The sequence below is a fragment of the Ovis aries genome, chromosome 13, assembly GCF_016772045.2.
Source record: "Ovis aries strain OAR_USU_Benz2616 breed Rambouillet chromosome 13, ARS-UI_Ramb_v3.0, whole genome shotgun sequence".
In the NCBI taxonomy this organism is placed as follows: Eukaryota; Metazoa; Chordata; class Mammalia; order Artiodactyla; family Bovidae; genus Ovis; species Ovis aries.
The window spans coordinates 54,582,189-54,596,097 of record NC_056066.1 but is presented as its reverse complement, the minus strand read 5'-3'; the positions used below and the strand labels follow the sequence as shown (position 1 = coordinate 54,596,097).

At 63.9% G+C, this 13,909-nt stretch overlaps 1 protein-coding gene across 1 annotated transcript in view; it reads right to left on the bottom strand.

Annotated features, from left to right (window-relative positions):
* Positions 1–13,054, bottom strand: part of LAMA5 (laminin subunit alpha 5) — a 51,446-nt gene extending 38,392 nt beyond the window's left edge. The window contains exons 1-2 of the mRNA XM_027976973.3: positions 12,731–13,054; positions 8,158–8,310 (exon numbers count right to left, since the gene is read on the bottom strand). Of these exons, the coding sequence (XP_027832774.1) occupies positions 8,158–8,310; positions 12,731–13,009 (432 nt within the window). The 5' untranslated portion in view covers positions 13,010–13,054. The remainder of the gene's footprint in view (positions 1–8,157; positions 8,311–12,730) is intronic.
* Between the last annotated feature and the right edge of the window lie 855 nt (positions 13,055–13,909).

The window sequence follows — 13,909 nt, the reverse complement described above, 5'->3', positions numbered from 1 at the left end:
GGGGCTGGGCAAAGTGATGGCAGAAGCTCATCCCACTGTCCCCAGAGCTCTGGTGGCTGGCCTGGGAAGGTGGCCAGGTGATGTCCCAAGCTCCCAGGAGCCTGGCCTCCTTGTACAACAGGCCGATGAACCCCTCCCCAGGATGGGGGCCCCTGTCACAGTCATCCTGGTGACCCCATCATCCTCAGAGCCAACTCAGGACCTGCCCATCTCACCCACTGACCGGCCACAGGGGCAGGCAGCGAGGATCCACCAGGGCCCAGCCTCTGCCTGTCACTGACACAAGGCCACTGGCACAGGCTTGTGTGCAGCCTCAGAGGAGAGACAGACAAACAGGCCCTCCCAAAGCTGGGCCAGGGAGACCCTGCCAACCCAGGAGTCAGCAGTTGGAGCTCTGCTGGGCCAAGCTGTTAGGGCAGCACCTGGCCAGGGGGACAGGGGAGGCTGTTCATCCAGAGGCACCCAGAACCCCCCAAGGTCCCGCCAGGTGACCCAGGCTGACCTCTACTGTTCCGTCCCTGGGTCTCGATCTGATCTCACTCCTCTCTCTCTCTCCTCTGGGCCAGAGGTCAGCATGCCTGGATATCCTCCAGTCCCATGCCCCAGACCTCAGCTTAGAGGGCCAATGACCCCTCCTCCTCCCCCACCTCTGCCCCAAAGCCAAAGATGAGGCGCCATTTTCTGAGCTGCTCTCTATGGGCAAAGTCTGGGCTCCAAGGAGACCTGGGTAGGGCCAGTGGAGAGCCCGGTGCCCAGTCTGTACACGAGGAGAGCTGAGGCCCTAGATGAAGGGCAGAGACACAGCTAGTGAGCACCCCACCCATGGACGATGCCCTCCCCACCCCTCGGGGCCCTCCGTCACACCCCCATGCCAGACCTGCTCACAGGTGGGCTCTGAACTGCTCACCAGCCTCAAGGGCAACATCGCACCTCAGGCCACTCACTGTCCCCTCAGTGAGGCCCTGCCCAGCCCAGGGGAACAGGCCCCTTCCTGTGTCCACTGCTCTGGAACCAGCTGGTCTGTCAGTCAGCCAGGCCCCAAACCTAGGGACAGAGCAGGGGTCCCCTCCAGGGCTGCCCAATGCCCACAGTCACCCCCTCCCCTGATCAGCCTGAAGCTGCTGTGGTAACCCCTTGGACAGTGAGGGGACCACGGACCCCTCAGGGCCCAGCCCACAGGAGACCAGGCACCTAGAATCCAGGCGTGGGGGGTGGGGCAGGGGACCTGGGTTGTGAGGTCCCAGGACCCTGAGACACGCCCATTCCTAACCCTGCCCTTCCGGGAAGGCCTGGCTTTTGCAGGGAGAGGCCTTTCCCCGGGCTTGTGTAGGGGGGTGAGGGCCTATTCACCCATTGCCAGGCCTTGAGGTCATCTTCCACTTGGGCCTGCCCAGTCAGGGGAAGGGCTCAAGCCTCTAGGGGTACAGACCCTACACTTGGCAGGCACCTTGGCCAACCCCTCAGGCATTCCAGGAAGCCCTGGGGACCGCAAACGGCCCCTGTGCCAGGAGGGATCTTCGTGAGGAAGGGGGACACGGCAAGAGTGGGGGTCTCAGTGTGCACTGGACTTGGACATAGGCTGTTTTGGGGGCGGCAGCATGGCTGCCACAGAAAGCCCCCAGAGAGATTAAAGCCTTGCTCCGAGCCCCGTGGGGCCCACCCCCGCCTTTCCCTGAGCGAGGCCACCAGGCTGCACCCTCCGTGGCCAGCTTGGTCCCTCCCCCAGGTCGGCGGGCTGCACACATTTTTCCCAGCTGAGAGCACTTGCACAAATATTGACTCGAAGATGCTAATCAGGCAGGACAGGGGCAGCATGAAAACTAACCACCCCCCCGACCCCGTGCAAGGCCCAGCCCTCTGGGTGCGCTCCAAGGAAGACCCCTGCCTTCTGTCCATCTGTCCACCTGGTTGTCTCACTGTCACAGCAGGCTGGAGGGACGGGACGGCATATGTTCAGCTTGCCCATCTGTCCCCAGTCTGGTTCGGGGAGCCGCACAGCCGCCCCAGGCATGACCTGGAGCGAGTGTAGACCCCTGGCCTCCCTGGACACAGCCCTCCCCATGCTGTCCCCACCCGCTCCACTCTGCTCAGTTGCCAGCTCCCCTGACCTTTCCTGCTGCTACAGAGCTCTGCGCAAAAGGAAAAAAGTCTTTTAAAGCAAAAGCCAAACAAAAGCCTCCTGAGTTATTTTTAAAAATCTGGCTATTCTGGGGCAGGCACGTCTCCAGGACAGCAGCCGGACCCGCCTCTTGGCCACAGCCCCCCCCACCCAGCCTGACCTCGGAGGGCCAGGCTTGCCAGGAGGGGGTCTGCCCTGTGACTGCTGCCTAGAGAGGGTGGCGGAGCCTGGAGAGCCTGGGTGCATCCCAAGCCTCAGTGGCTAGATGGTCCAGGGTGGGCAGGGAGTAGTGGGACAAACACAGCAGAGGTCAGAGGCCAGGGGTCAGGGTGCAAGACCTGAAGAAAGGTTGTGAAGGCTCGGAGAGTCTCCAAAGAGAAGAGGCCACCTGTTCCTGCAGGCAAGCAGAGGTCACCCAGAGCCACACCAGAGGCAGAGATTGGGGGGTGGGGAGGGCAAACAAGGGATGGGCTGGAGTCAGAAGACACAGGGAGGGCTAGAGAGGAAGCTGCTGCTGCAGACCCCCAGGAGGGACAGGGGTGCAGGAGGGGACAGCAGGCAGGAAGCCTCCTGGGCTCAGGCACCCATGTACCAAGGACAGGGCTGATGCTGGAGCCTCTGGAAGCACAAGGTCATCAGGGCCAGCATACTCCACCTTTGCCCCAAGCCAGGCCCTGTGCCCCTGTCCTGGGTAGGGAGCACCCTGCCCCCACCCGCTGGGCCACCAGCATGAATCACCAGGCAGCCTGTGACTCAGCCTGACCCCACAGGAAGCAGGGCCCCATGCTGATTCCCAGGGATGGGCCAGGGTCCCAGCCGGGCCGGGTGGGGCAGGAAGCCCCTCCTAGACCAGGCGTCCGGACCAGCCCCCACTTTGTTCCCAGGGGCACCCAGACCTCCTGGACCACCACCCCAGACTGTTGGACTGGCCTCAGGGCCCTGTGTGCTGAATCTAGTTGAGCTAGCACCCCGGGTTTGCCCTCTCCCCGGAGACCCCATCTGGAAACCTTGATAAACATAAACGCCACAGCGGGAGGTGGGGAGTGGGGTAGCCTAGTGGGAATGTCAACTCAGGCCCCCAGCTGGGTAAATAAGAATGGCCATCCACACAACACACAATGGGGAGCTGAAAACAGGCCACACATGGCTGCCACTCCAGAAGTGGAAAAGCCAGTGCTGGAAAGAAAAATAAAACCTGGAAATATAGAGTGGGCAGGCAGAGGCCCCAGGAGCCCTGACTCTGTGGGGCCAGGTACCCAACACACCGGTGTGTAGAGTGGAGCAAGTAGGGGGATTTTCAGCAATTGGGCAATCTGACAGCTCTATAGGAGCTCACCAGCCAGATGAAGGGCAAACACCTCAATGCAGCTGGGCTTGGGAGGGAGTTCAGACACCACCCCCCAACCCATATGCTATCTTGGGACCCCTGCCTTGAAGGGAGGGGTTTCAGGCCCACCCCACCCCCACCAGAGCTCCTGTCTCTGTCCCACACCCCCCCGCAGCCTGGCCCAGGTCAGGCCAGATGGCCAGCCTCAGGCCATAGGAAGTGGAGTTTATCCCAAGAGGACCCCAACACCCAAACAGTTTATAGACTTCAGTGTGAGCTGTGTTGCTGAACGCCAATGCCACAGCGTTTGTTTAAAAACAGACAGAAGAAAAGAGCCTAGGGAGCTCAGTATGAGGAGGCCGGAGTGTTGCTGCGTGCCATGATGGCTGGGGAGACTGGCAGCAGGGGCGGAGGACAAATGGCCCCCAGTCCCAGCCCCTGGCAGCCCCTCTGGCCCTGCGTCCTTCAAGCCAAGGGACAAGCTGAGCAGGGTCTCCCAGTTCCCACAAGGAGAGAAGGGACCCCTGCTGGCCTGACGACTCACCGTGGGGAGGCTGTCCCAGACCCCCACGCTCTCACCCCGCCCAGGGAGCCCATCCCAAGGGGCTATGTCTGATCCAGACCCCCCCGCACCTGTAACCAGAGGCTGGCCGGTCTCAGCCACACGTCCGGTCACTTCCCTTGAGCAACCCCGCTGACCCTCCTGGGGCGCTGCCCACATGGCTGAGAGCCCAGCTGGGCTTGGCCAGCCAGGCCAGTGACCATGACCTCATAACCCAGCAGGCCAGGCTGCCTGCCTAGGGAGCCCTGGACTGACCAGCTCAGAGGGGTACAGCCCGGGACCAGGGTGGGCAGGGTAGAGCTGCATGGGGTGTCCTGACCACAAAGCAGCCAGCACGTCTGGGGCCCTCATGAGCAGCAAGGCCCAGGCACGTGCTCACAGCCCACGTCCAGAGGAGGGCCCGAGGCAGTCGGCCCAGCCTTTCCTCCACACTGGTGCTCCAACCCCGCTGTGGTAGGGGTAGGGGGGCAGCTGGTGCCCTCCTTGCCTCCCCACTGTTCCTCAGGGAGGGCAGACCCCTCACCAACAGTCAGTCCCCCAACCAACACTTTTGGCCTCCCACCCAACCCCCCAGCCTACACCCAACTGCCAGCCCAGACCTCCCTCCATTATACCCGTCCACCTGGTCTCCAGTCTCCTCCCCTCCAGGCCTGGCCTTTCAGGGCTGGGACAAAGGGCCATCCCACCCAGGGCGCAAGCAGAGAACAGAGCCCACAGCTGGAAGGGGACCTCTATTCCTCGCCTGCCTCTGCATCTGAGGAGTGAGGGCTGAGCCCACAGGTGGGGGTTGCTGGGGAGAGGCCCTCCCCAACGGCTGGGCCACCAGGGGGCGTCTGGAGAGGGAGGGGACTCCCCCCAGAACCAGCCCTTACTCACCCTGCCCAGCTCCCTAAGACCCCCTGGGAACACAGAGGTGAGGCTCAGAACAGGGAGCCTGAGGCAGGCAAGAGGGGGAGAAAGGAGACAGCAAGAACCCGTTGGCCCCTGGAGGACCCCCAGGCAGGCCACTACTGGGACTCAGGACAGTGGCCCCTCGGTCTCCAGCCACAGAGACCCTCTCAGGCTTGCATCTCACAGGCTCAGCCCCACAGACTGTCCTCTCAGATCTGGGGTCCTGGCCAAGGTCAGCAGGGCAGGAGTGGAGGCCTGGACCTCTCCACGCCCTTCTTGGCCAGGCCCTCACTCCTGGGGCCTTTTCTCCATCTGCAAAATGGGGGGAATAGAGTGCAGTAACCCCTGCCCCATCCTGGGGAAGGTCAGAGGCGATGAGGGGACAGGGAGAAGACTCCTCGAGGCCCCAGGACAGACGGACGCTACAGGGACCAGGCCTCACCAGCCGCAGCCCCACCCCCGGGGTGAGGAGGAAGAGGAGCTGCCAGCGGTCCTCCCTGGCCTCCCAGGGCAGGAAGTCCTCCTGATGCCCAGGGCCAGCTGCCCTGCCCCCACCTGCTTTCCTGGGGCATCCGCTTCACATCCCAGAACAAAGGCCCCTGGCAGCCGCCACAGGGGGAGGGCCCAACCTCACTGCCCATTCACTGCCTTCCGACAGAAGACCCAGCCCCACCCCAGGGGGACCTGCGCCCCAAAGGAAGGCCCAGTCCCCAAGCCAGGGAACCCCCAGGCCCCTCCCACTGGCCTCTCTCCCCCTGCACAGCCAGTATGCTTGGAGGGTCCTGCCCGAGACACCCTCAGTCTGGCTGCAGGCCAGCTGCTCCCGTGACCACACTGGGGGCACTTGGGGAGGTAGATCCCAGGGTCGCTGTGAGGGCGCCTCCAAAACGCCTTCCCCCAGCACTCCAGCCTGTGCCCCCTCCATCCTCCAGAGCCCCCATTTCCTACCCCCGTGGGCACCTCTGCCCATGAGGAGCCTGGTCTCTGTCCCCAACCCCCACGAGCAGGGCATGCCGAAGGGACCCAGTCATCACGCAATGAATTGGGGAGGAAGAGGCAACAAGCTCCTTTTCCTAAAGGGAAGATGGTGAATGCGGCAGTCATCTCTGGAACTCCACCGTGGCTCAGGAACATGCCCAGGAAAGGGTTTTCTCTCGTCACGGAGCTGGACACTGGGTGCTTCCACTCCACCCAACTCCAAAGCACACAACTGGGCACGTCCTAGGCTCCCCTGCCCCCGCCCCAACCAAGGCTGGCATCCCCTTAACCAAGATGGGGGCTTCCATAAGTCATAAAAAGGAGAAGGAAGAAGGGAGGAGTGGGGACATGAGAAGAGCAAAGGGTTGGCGGGTAGATGGATGTTAGGTGGATGGGCTGGTGGGTGGGTGGGTAGATGGATGGGTGGGAGAGTGGCAAAAAGAGGGAATAGGGGAGAGAGAGGGGAAGAGCAGTGGGCGGGTGGGAGAGTCGATCTCCCCCCAAGCAGGGCTGGAAACGGTCACTTTTCCATTTGTGTCATTTTAACATTTGGGGAAACCGAGTCTTGGTGGGCAAGACACACACAGAATGAAACCCTGGCCCAGCGCAGGCCCAGTCTGCAGGGCAAATGTCCCGCCTGCCTCTGCATCCCTGTCTCACATAGATAGACACTGAGGCTCAGGGGGCCACAAAGACGGGGCGGGGGTTGGGTGGTGTGAGCACTGTCCGAGCTCCCCCTTGCCCCCACCCACCACACCTCGGGAGGGCACTGTGCCCACCTGCTTCGGGAGGCCAGATCACTGTGTGCCCAGAGAGCACCCCTGCCCTGCCCCAGCCTGGCCAGGCTTGTCCACAGAGGAGGAGGGGCAAGAAGGACCCAGCGGCTCAGCACAAGCTCCCCTGCTGACCCCGGGGCAGGGGCAGAGTCCATGTACCCCTCTCCCTCCCTGGCACCCCCTCTAGGGCAGTGCCAGAGACAGGGGCACCCTGGGGCACACAGGGTCGCTGAGGTCCCTCTCATGCTCCCGGCGGAAGGGATGAGAGCACAGGTGTGAAGGCCCAGTGAGCTGAAAAGCAGTGTGCCTGGCGCCCCCCAGACCTGGGCCAGACAGCACTGGCAGCCCAGGGGCCTCCTGCAGGGCCTGGGAAGGGAGCCCCTTCCAGGGCCTAACAGCTAACCCCACCCCTCCATTCCCCTGGAACTCCCAAGCCACTTCCTGGGACTCAAACCCATTCCCCTCACTACCCCCTGCCCACCAGGCCTCCAGGTGAGGGCAGGAGGCAACCAACACTGCCCACTAAACCCGCCTGCAGGGCCTGCCTCCCACCCAGACAGGCTTCCAGGAGATGTGTCCCCGCCTCTCCTGGGATGCCCTCAAGGTGACAGCAGGAAGGAGCCCCAGTGAGGAGCAGAGACCCACCAGGTCACGCACCAGGATGCTGGCTAAGCCGGCCTGGACTCAGGCCCCTGGCCTCATGGTCCAGTGCTCCTTCCCCAGTCCCTGTGACCAGGGAAGGGGTGAGCGTGGGGTCAAGCAGGATCAACCCTGAGCCTGATGCCCAGGCAGGCCCAGAGCTGGCTGTTTCTGGGCTCAGCCTCATCGACCTGCCACCCCTGCCCCACTCCACCCAAGGAGGCAATGGGACTGCTGGCCCATTTCCCAAGCCAGGATTCCAAGGCCAGACACCTAACAATGTCATGTGGAGAGCGGGACACAGCCTGTGAGCCTGAACCAGCCCAGATCCACCAAAGGGGGAAATGCCTGATACCCTCCTGCCCGCCTGGCTGGGAGTGGGGGAGACCTAACCCTTGGGTGGCCCCCGAAGCACAGGTATCCTAGGAATGTCCACTTCCGCTGGCCTGTGCATTCCTGCAGCCCCTCCCACTCCCCAGCAGGCCTGGCTCCCTGTGGAGGAATTCCTCTGAGTAAACACCAGGGCGCTTGGCCAGGGATACAGGGCCCACAGCCTTCAGCCCCACCTCCGTGTCAGCCCCCCAGTGCCCCTCACCCTAATTCTCCATGTGACCTCTGGGAAGCCCCCCCATCTGGCCTCCTGCCTTGCTGTGAACCATGAGGATGCTGAGAGAACAACAGAAGGTGCCCACTGCCACGCCTGTGTCCGTGCTGAGCTTGCTACAAGCAGTCCATCCGTGCCCAGTCCAGCTCAGCCTCCCAGCCCACTCTAGGTGGAGGCCCCGCCTTCCAGTCCATGCCCCAAGGGGAGCCCTTCGGCCAGAGACACAGGGTGGGGCTGCGGCAGATGCAACAGGGACTGTACCTGGCCCAGGTCCAGGGTGACGTTGACCTCGTTGTACTCCAGGCCCCGGGACAATGGTGGGCTCTGCCACCAGCGCTCCGTGCCATCAATGGCATTGCTCACGGGGTGAGCCCTGTTGCTGCTGGCAGCCGTGCAGATGTCGCAGTACTGGCCCTGTGGGGGAGAGGTGGTCAGATGGCCAAGGAGTGCTGTGACCTTTTGCCTCTCTGGTCACTCCCACCCCTGCCCATGGGGCCCACCCCAAGCCTGCAGAGCCTTGTCTGCCTTTCACTCTTTCACTTGGCAAACACACACTGGGTGCCAACACAGCTCATGTGAGAGACGATCACACCTGCCATAGAGGAAACAGGAGAGCAGGTCGGGGAGGGGCACCCAGTGCAGGTGGGGAAATCATGGTAGGCCTCCCTGAGGAGGTGGCATCCAAGTCCTACACCATAGGAGAGGGTATGCTCCAGGCAGAAGGGCTGGCTGTGCAAAGGCCCTGGGGCAGGAAGAGCAAACTAGGAGCAAACAGCAAGAAGGCCAGTGTAACTCGAGCTGAAGGGCAAAGGGCTGGCTAAGGGGCAAGTCACATGTCATTCCCCCCCACAAAACTGGCCACTGCAGGGGGCTTTAGAAGGGCTGGCACAGGATGGGGCCCAGTGGAAACCTAAAGAGGGAGGAAGGTGGGGCTACAGTCAGAAGGCCCAGGCCCAGTGTGTGCCCCTCCCCACCTCTACCAGCCCATGCCTCAAACCTCCCTGCCAGGCTCTCACCCAAAGCCATGGAGCAGGGTCTCCAGGGAGGCAGCCTGTGGGGAGGCCCCAGAGGGCAGGCACGTGGGCAGCCGGCAGACGAGGCCAGGACCTGCTGGCTCTGCCATTTCCGAGCTCTGGGACCCGGCCAGATCCTAGCAGCGGCTGAGCCTCACTGCCCTGTCTGAAGAGTGGGCGTAATGCTGGCACCTGCTGCAGCCACTGCAGGATTAATGGATCCCACGCGGGCCCTGGCAGCTGCTTCTGTCACGGTCCAGCCACCTGCCGGGGCCCTGTCCTCTGGCGGGGGACACAGGGGCTCCCAGCGCCATCCCGGCCTGCTGTCCCCATGGGGTAGGAGCAGGTGCTGGAAGCCCAGGCTAGGGTAGGGGGCAGCGCTGGGCCCTGGCTGCTGGCCCAGCGGAGGCCCAACCCCCCAGCCCAGAGGAAACCAGACCTGCTCTCCCTTCGCACACAAAGGCGGCCCTCGGAGACTTGGCACTGATTGAGGCCCAGAGAGGCCGCGTCTGGGAAATGTGGCCACTCCACCCCTCCCAGCCTCCCAGGGGGCCAGACCTCCTCCTAGGAGTTGGGAGCGTGGGAGATGCCCTGTCCCCACTCCCAGGCCTGGCAGCCTGAGAGCTCCCAGCCTCCACCCACGCAAGGTGCGCCCCTGCCGCCCCTGGACACACAGGTTCACAGCTTCCACCGTGTACCCAGGACAGTGAGACCAAGAGGCGGCAGCCCAGGCGCCAAGCCGCCAAGCAGCAGGACCCCCTGTGTTGGGTGCTTGGGGAGACCCCCTCTACCCTCTCCCTATGGCCCTGGAACCCTGATCTCCAGATCAGCTGTCACTCCTTAGCAGGGCCCCATTGTGTAGGACCACCCAAGAAGCTGACCTGACACCTGCCACCCCCCACCACTCTGCTTTATTTATTCTGTTGCATGAGGCTGTTGGCGATTCTTCATTTACTGCCTCCCTGGGCAGAGGGGGCGAGGGGGTGGGGTGCACCTGCCTTGTTTTTCTATTTATTTTATTTATTTATCTGGCTGCACCAGGTCTTACTTGTGGCACACTGGATCTTTTTGTTGCAGCATGTGGGATCCAGTTCCCTGATCAGGGATTGAACCCAAGCTCCCTACATTGGGAGCACAAAGTTTTAGCCACTGGACCATGAGGAAAGTCTCCCTGCCTTGCTCTTAACTGCATCCCCGAGGTCATGACCCAGAGCTGCCACACAGAGGGGCAGGAGCAATGGTGCCCCCAAAAGAGGGGCACCATCTGTACAAGCTGTACCACCAGCTCAGATGGAGGAACCCAGGCTCCGGGTCCCAGACTGTGAGAGCTCCCAGAGGGTGGGCTCAGAGAGGATCATGGGAAACACCGAGCACATGTGTGCAAGCTGTCTGGGGCCTGGTGGGGCTCTCAGAGGAGGTGGGTAGGGCCGTCTGGCTGGGGTGGTGGGCCTTCCAAAGAAGACTGCCTTGGTCAAGGGAGACAATGGAAATGTCTGCTCAGGTCCACCCAGAGAGTTGAGGCCACAGCAGGGCTGCCTGACGTGGGCGCACAGTGGATGGAGCCGGGGGTGGAGGGGTGGGGAAACAAGATTCCCTCCGCCCCTCCGCTGCAGAGGGTCCTGCTGGGAACGGAACGAGGAAGCAAGGAGCAGTGATAAGGACTTCCCCTCCCAGTGAGTCACCATGCTGGCAGCTGAGCCCCCGACTTCCCCTGCAGTGCTGGGGCCAGCCCAGAATTTCTCACGTGCCCACCTGAAGTCACAGGGCCAGATCCCCAAGTTACCCTCTGCCTGCCCCAGCTGCCCACAGGGACTGCCTCGCCCCGATGTACAGCAGGGCTCATCCTGTGCCCTGGGTGGCATGCCCCCAGCCAGCTTCTGCCCCATTCCCCCCAGGGGACCCGAGGAACTGCTGGCTTGCAGCTGTGGACCACACAACCCTCCTGACCCACCCACAAAACTGGGCTCTTGGGATGGAGAGGTGGGCCTGATCACTCAGCTCCAGAAGGTGCTTGGAGACAAGGCCCTTCACCAACCCAGCAAGAGGCCAGGGTGGTGAGCAGACCTCGTCCCCTAAGAGGACGGGGAAGCAGGTCCGGTGACTCGACCGAGGCTGCTCACTGGTGTTTCCGGCCTTGCTGGCAGCCTCCAAACAGGGCTGCCATGGCTGAGCGCTGCAGACTTTTAAAGTGAGGCTTCAGCCCCAACCTGCTAGACTGGGAGCGCAGGACTCAAGTTTTGCTCAGGGCCCTTGCCTGCAACGCCACGGCCATAGCCACTTGCCAAGCGGTCACTGTGTGACAGACCGCCTCCCAGGCCCCTCAGGCAGGCCAAGCTCATAGCTTCAGGTGAGGCAGCCCTTGTGATGTACCCATTTTATAGATGAGAAGCCTAAGACTGGGATAGGGGGAAGCCACACAGCTAAGGAAAGGGCCTTGGGCCATAGGCTACCAGCTCCTGGGCTGCTCCTTTAAACACTGTGAGGAGGTAATAAGCAGCCCTCCCTCAATGGCCTGGGCAGGCAGCACAGGTGGGCAGGGGGAGGTGGCCTGGAGCCTGAGCTGATTAGCTGTGGAATCCCAGCTGAGCATCTGGGGGCGGGCACTTAGCCAGGCCCTCTGGGCAGCTTTGGAGTCCCCCACAAGCTCCTCCTCTTGACCTGGCCCCTCTGATGTCACCCAAAGACCCTAAGGGCCCAGGGTAGGGGTCCAGGTGGCCCCGCTCACCCTAGCCAGATCCTGGTCTGCTTTGGGGCTTTACAGGCCTCAGTTTCCCCACCTGAAACGTGGGCTTGAGACCCCCCCCCACCCTCAGCTGGGCAGGGCTTTCAGGAGAGCATGAGTCCAGAAAGGTGTGTTCAGGAGCCCAAGGGAGATGACACTCTGTCCCAGACAACACTGCCCCACCAGGACCCCCCTCTCACTTCTACCCACCCCCATGGGATTGGGGGGGCAAGGGGAATGGGCAGGCAGGCCCTATAAAGGGGCCCCAGCAATACCTCCCTCATTCATCACCCCCATCACGGCTCCTCCCCTCCCCCAGTCTCTCCTACCAGGAAGGTGGCAGCAAGTCCCTGGAGGCTGAGGCTCAGGTTACAACAGCCTTGGGGCCCCCAGACTCTCCCTAAGGTAGGGCAGGGATGGGAGGAAGGGCCCAGCATGGAATGTCAGGGAACCTCCGGAGCTGGCCCTACCCCGCCCCCAGGCAGAGAGGTGCCCCTGATCTCAGCTCCGAGCTCTCATCCCCAGTTAAAAACCCCCCGGTCTGTCCCCCTCCAACCTCGAGGGTCCTACCGACTCCCTAGAAACCCCGGGGGGAGAGCTTCAACCCTCCAGCCGGAGTTAGCACTCCTTGTGTCTGGCCCCCTCGCCCCCATCCCTGGCCCATCCCGTCACCAGCAGGTTCCAGCCTGTCCCAGAGGAAGGCGGCGCGGTCGGCCCACTCCCCACAGGCAGCCGGCCACGGAGGCCAAGTCCCGCCCTCGCCGGGATCCCGGGACTAGGGGCCTCCGGGGACCAGGCACCAGCCCCTCCCGTCCAGCTCGTCACTGCTGCCGAACTCGACCGGTGCTGGCCGTGCCCGGGACGGTTGCGTGCCGCCTTCCCAGCGGGAAGCGCACTTCTCTGGCTGAACCCGCAGGGCCGAGTTGGGGTTCCTTCCATCCCCCGATATGCAGAATTGGGGCGTTGGGACGGGCGGCGGCAGCCACGGTGCGTATCTGGGCTCTTCGGCTAGTCGGGCTGGAATTTCGGAGTCTGAGCCCGGTGCTCGCCCCGAGCCGGCGTCCCCACCACCCCCGCCCGAACTCAGGTCCTCGCTCACCTGGATGGTCTGGTTGGGGTCCCCGCCGGCCACGGGGCCCCCCACCAACTTGCAGTAGAGGTCCTCGGTGGGGCGCGGGGCACCGCGCGCAGGGGCCTCCTCGCCGCAGGTGGCCGAGGCGGCGATGCGAGCGCCCTCAGCCAGGTTGAAGTAGGGCGGGTGCAGGCTGAAGCCACCGCCCGGCGCCCGCGCCTGCGTCGCGCCCAGCAACGCCAGTCCGGCCAGCAGCAGCGGCGCGGGGCTCCGGGAATCGCGGGGCCGCGCGCCGGGCTTCGCCATCTTCCAGCTCGGGGACTGCGGGCGAGGCGGGAGCCCGGCGGGTCTGCGGCGCCTGGCCGGGCTCGGCTCGCTCCGCCCGCGGACGTCAGGCCCCGCCCCGGCCCGCCCGGGAGCTTCGGCCCCGCGCCCCGGGGAGGGGGCGGGGGAGGCCGGGGGGAGGGGCGGCCGGCCGCCTTAACCCTTGGGACCCCGGCCCGGCCGGCCTCCTGGAAGGGAGACACCTGCTGACCTCGGCCTGGCCGTGGGAACGCGACGCCGAGGCGGCCCCGGGGCGTGGCTCCTGGTTCCTGGCGGCCCCCTGCGCCCTCCAGCACCGCGGCCCGGGACGCGCCGGCCCGCTCCTCTCGGTCCAGCGGATCCGCTCTTTGTTTCCCTAACTTCGAGCACCTCTAGGCGGCCGAGGGTCCCCGGGGGTCCCGGGTTCGGCGCCGCTCGCCTCGGGTCCAGTCCGGGCCCAGCCCGTCCCCACCCGCGACCCCAGAACCGGCAGAGCGAGCCGAGTGACCGCAGCCCGGGAGCCCAAACGCTGAGTCCCTGGGATTGAGATGTGAAGCGCGGAGCGCAACGCATCCTGGCCGCCTCTCGCCGGCGGGTTTTCGGTGTTTTGCGCACGGTGCTGGCCCCCATTCTGACTCGTCCAGCAGGTGTGCAGGAAGGTGCTCTGAGGGCTGTGAGCGGTGGGCAGTGGCCCCGGAGACAATCCGATCTGCAGAGGGAGACTCCGTGCTCCCTGGCGAGGGGCCAGGTCAGATTCAAGCCCATCTGACTCCTGCCTGCGCAGGTTATGGTTTAAAAATTCTCTAGAACGGGGAAGTGGGGCCCTCTGCAGTGAGGGGAGGATACTCAGAGCCCCGTAGGCGCCGGGAAGACTGGCTGCAAAGGAGGGCATCCATTGAGCAC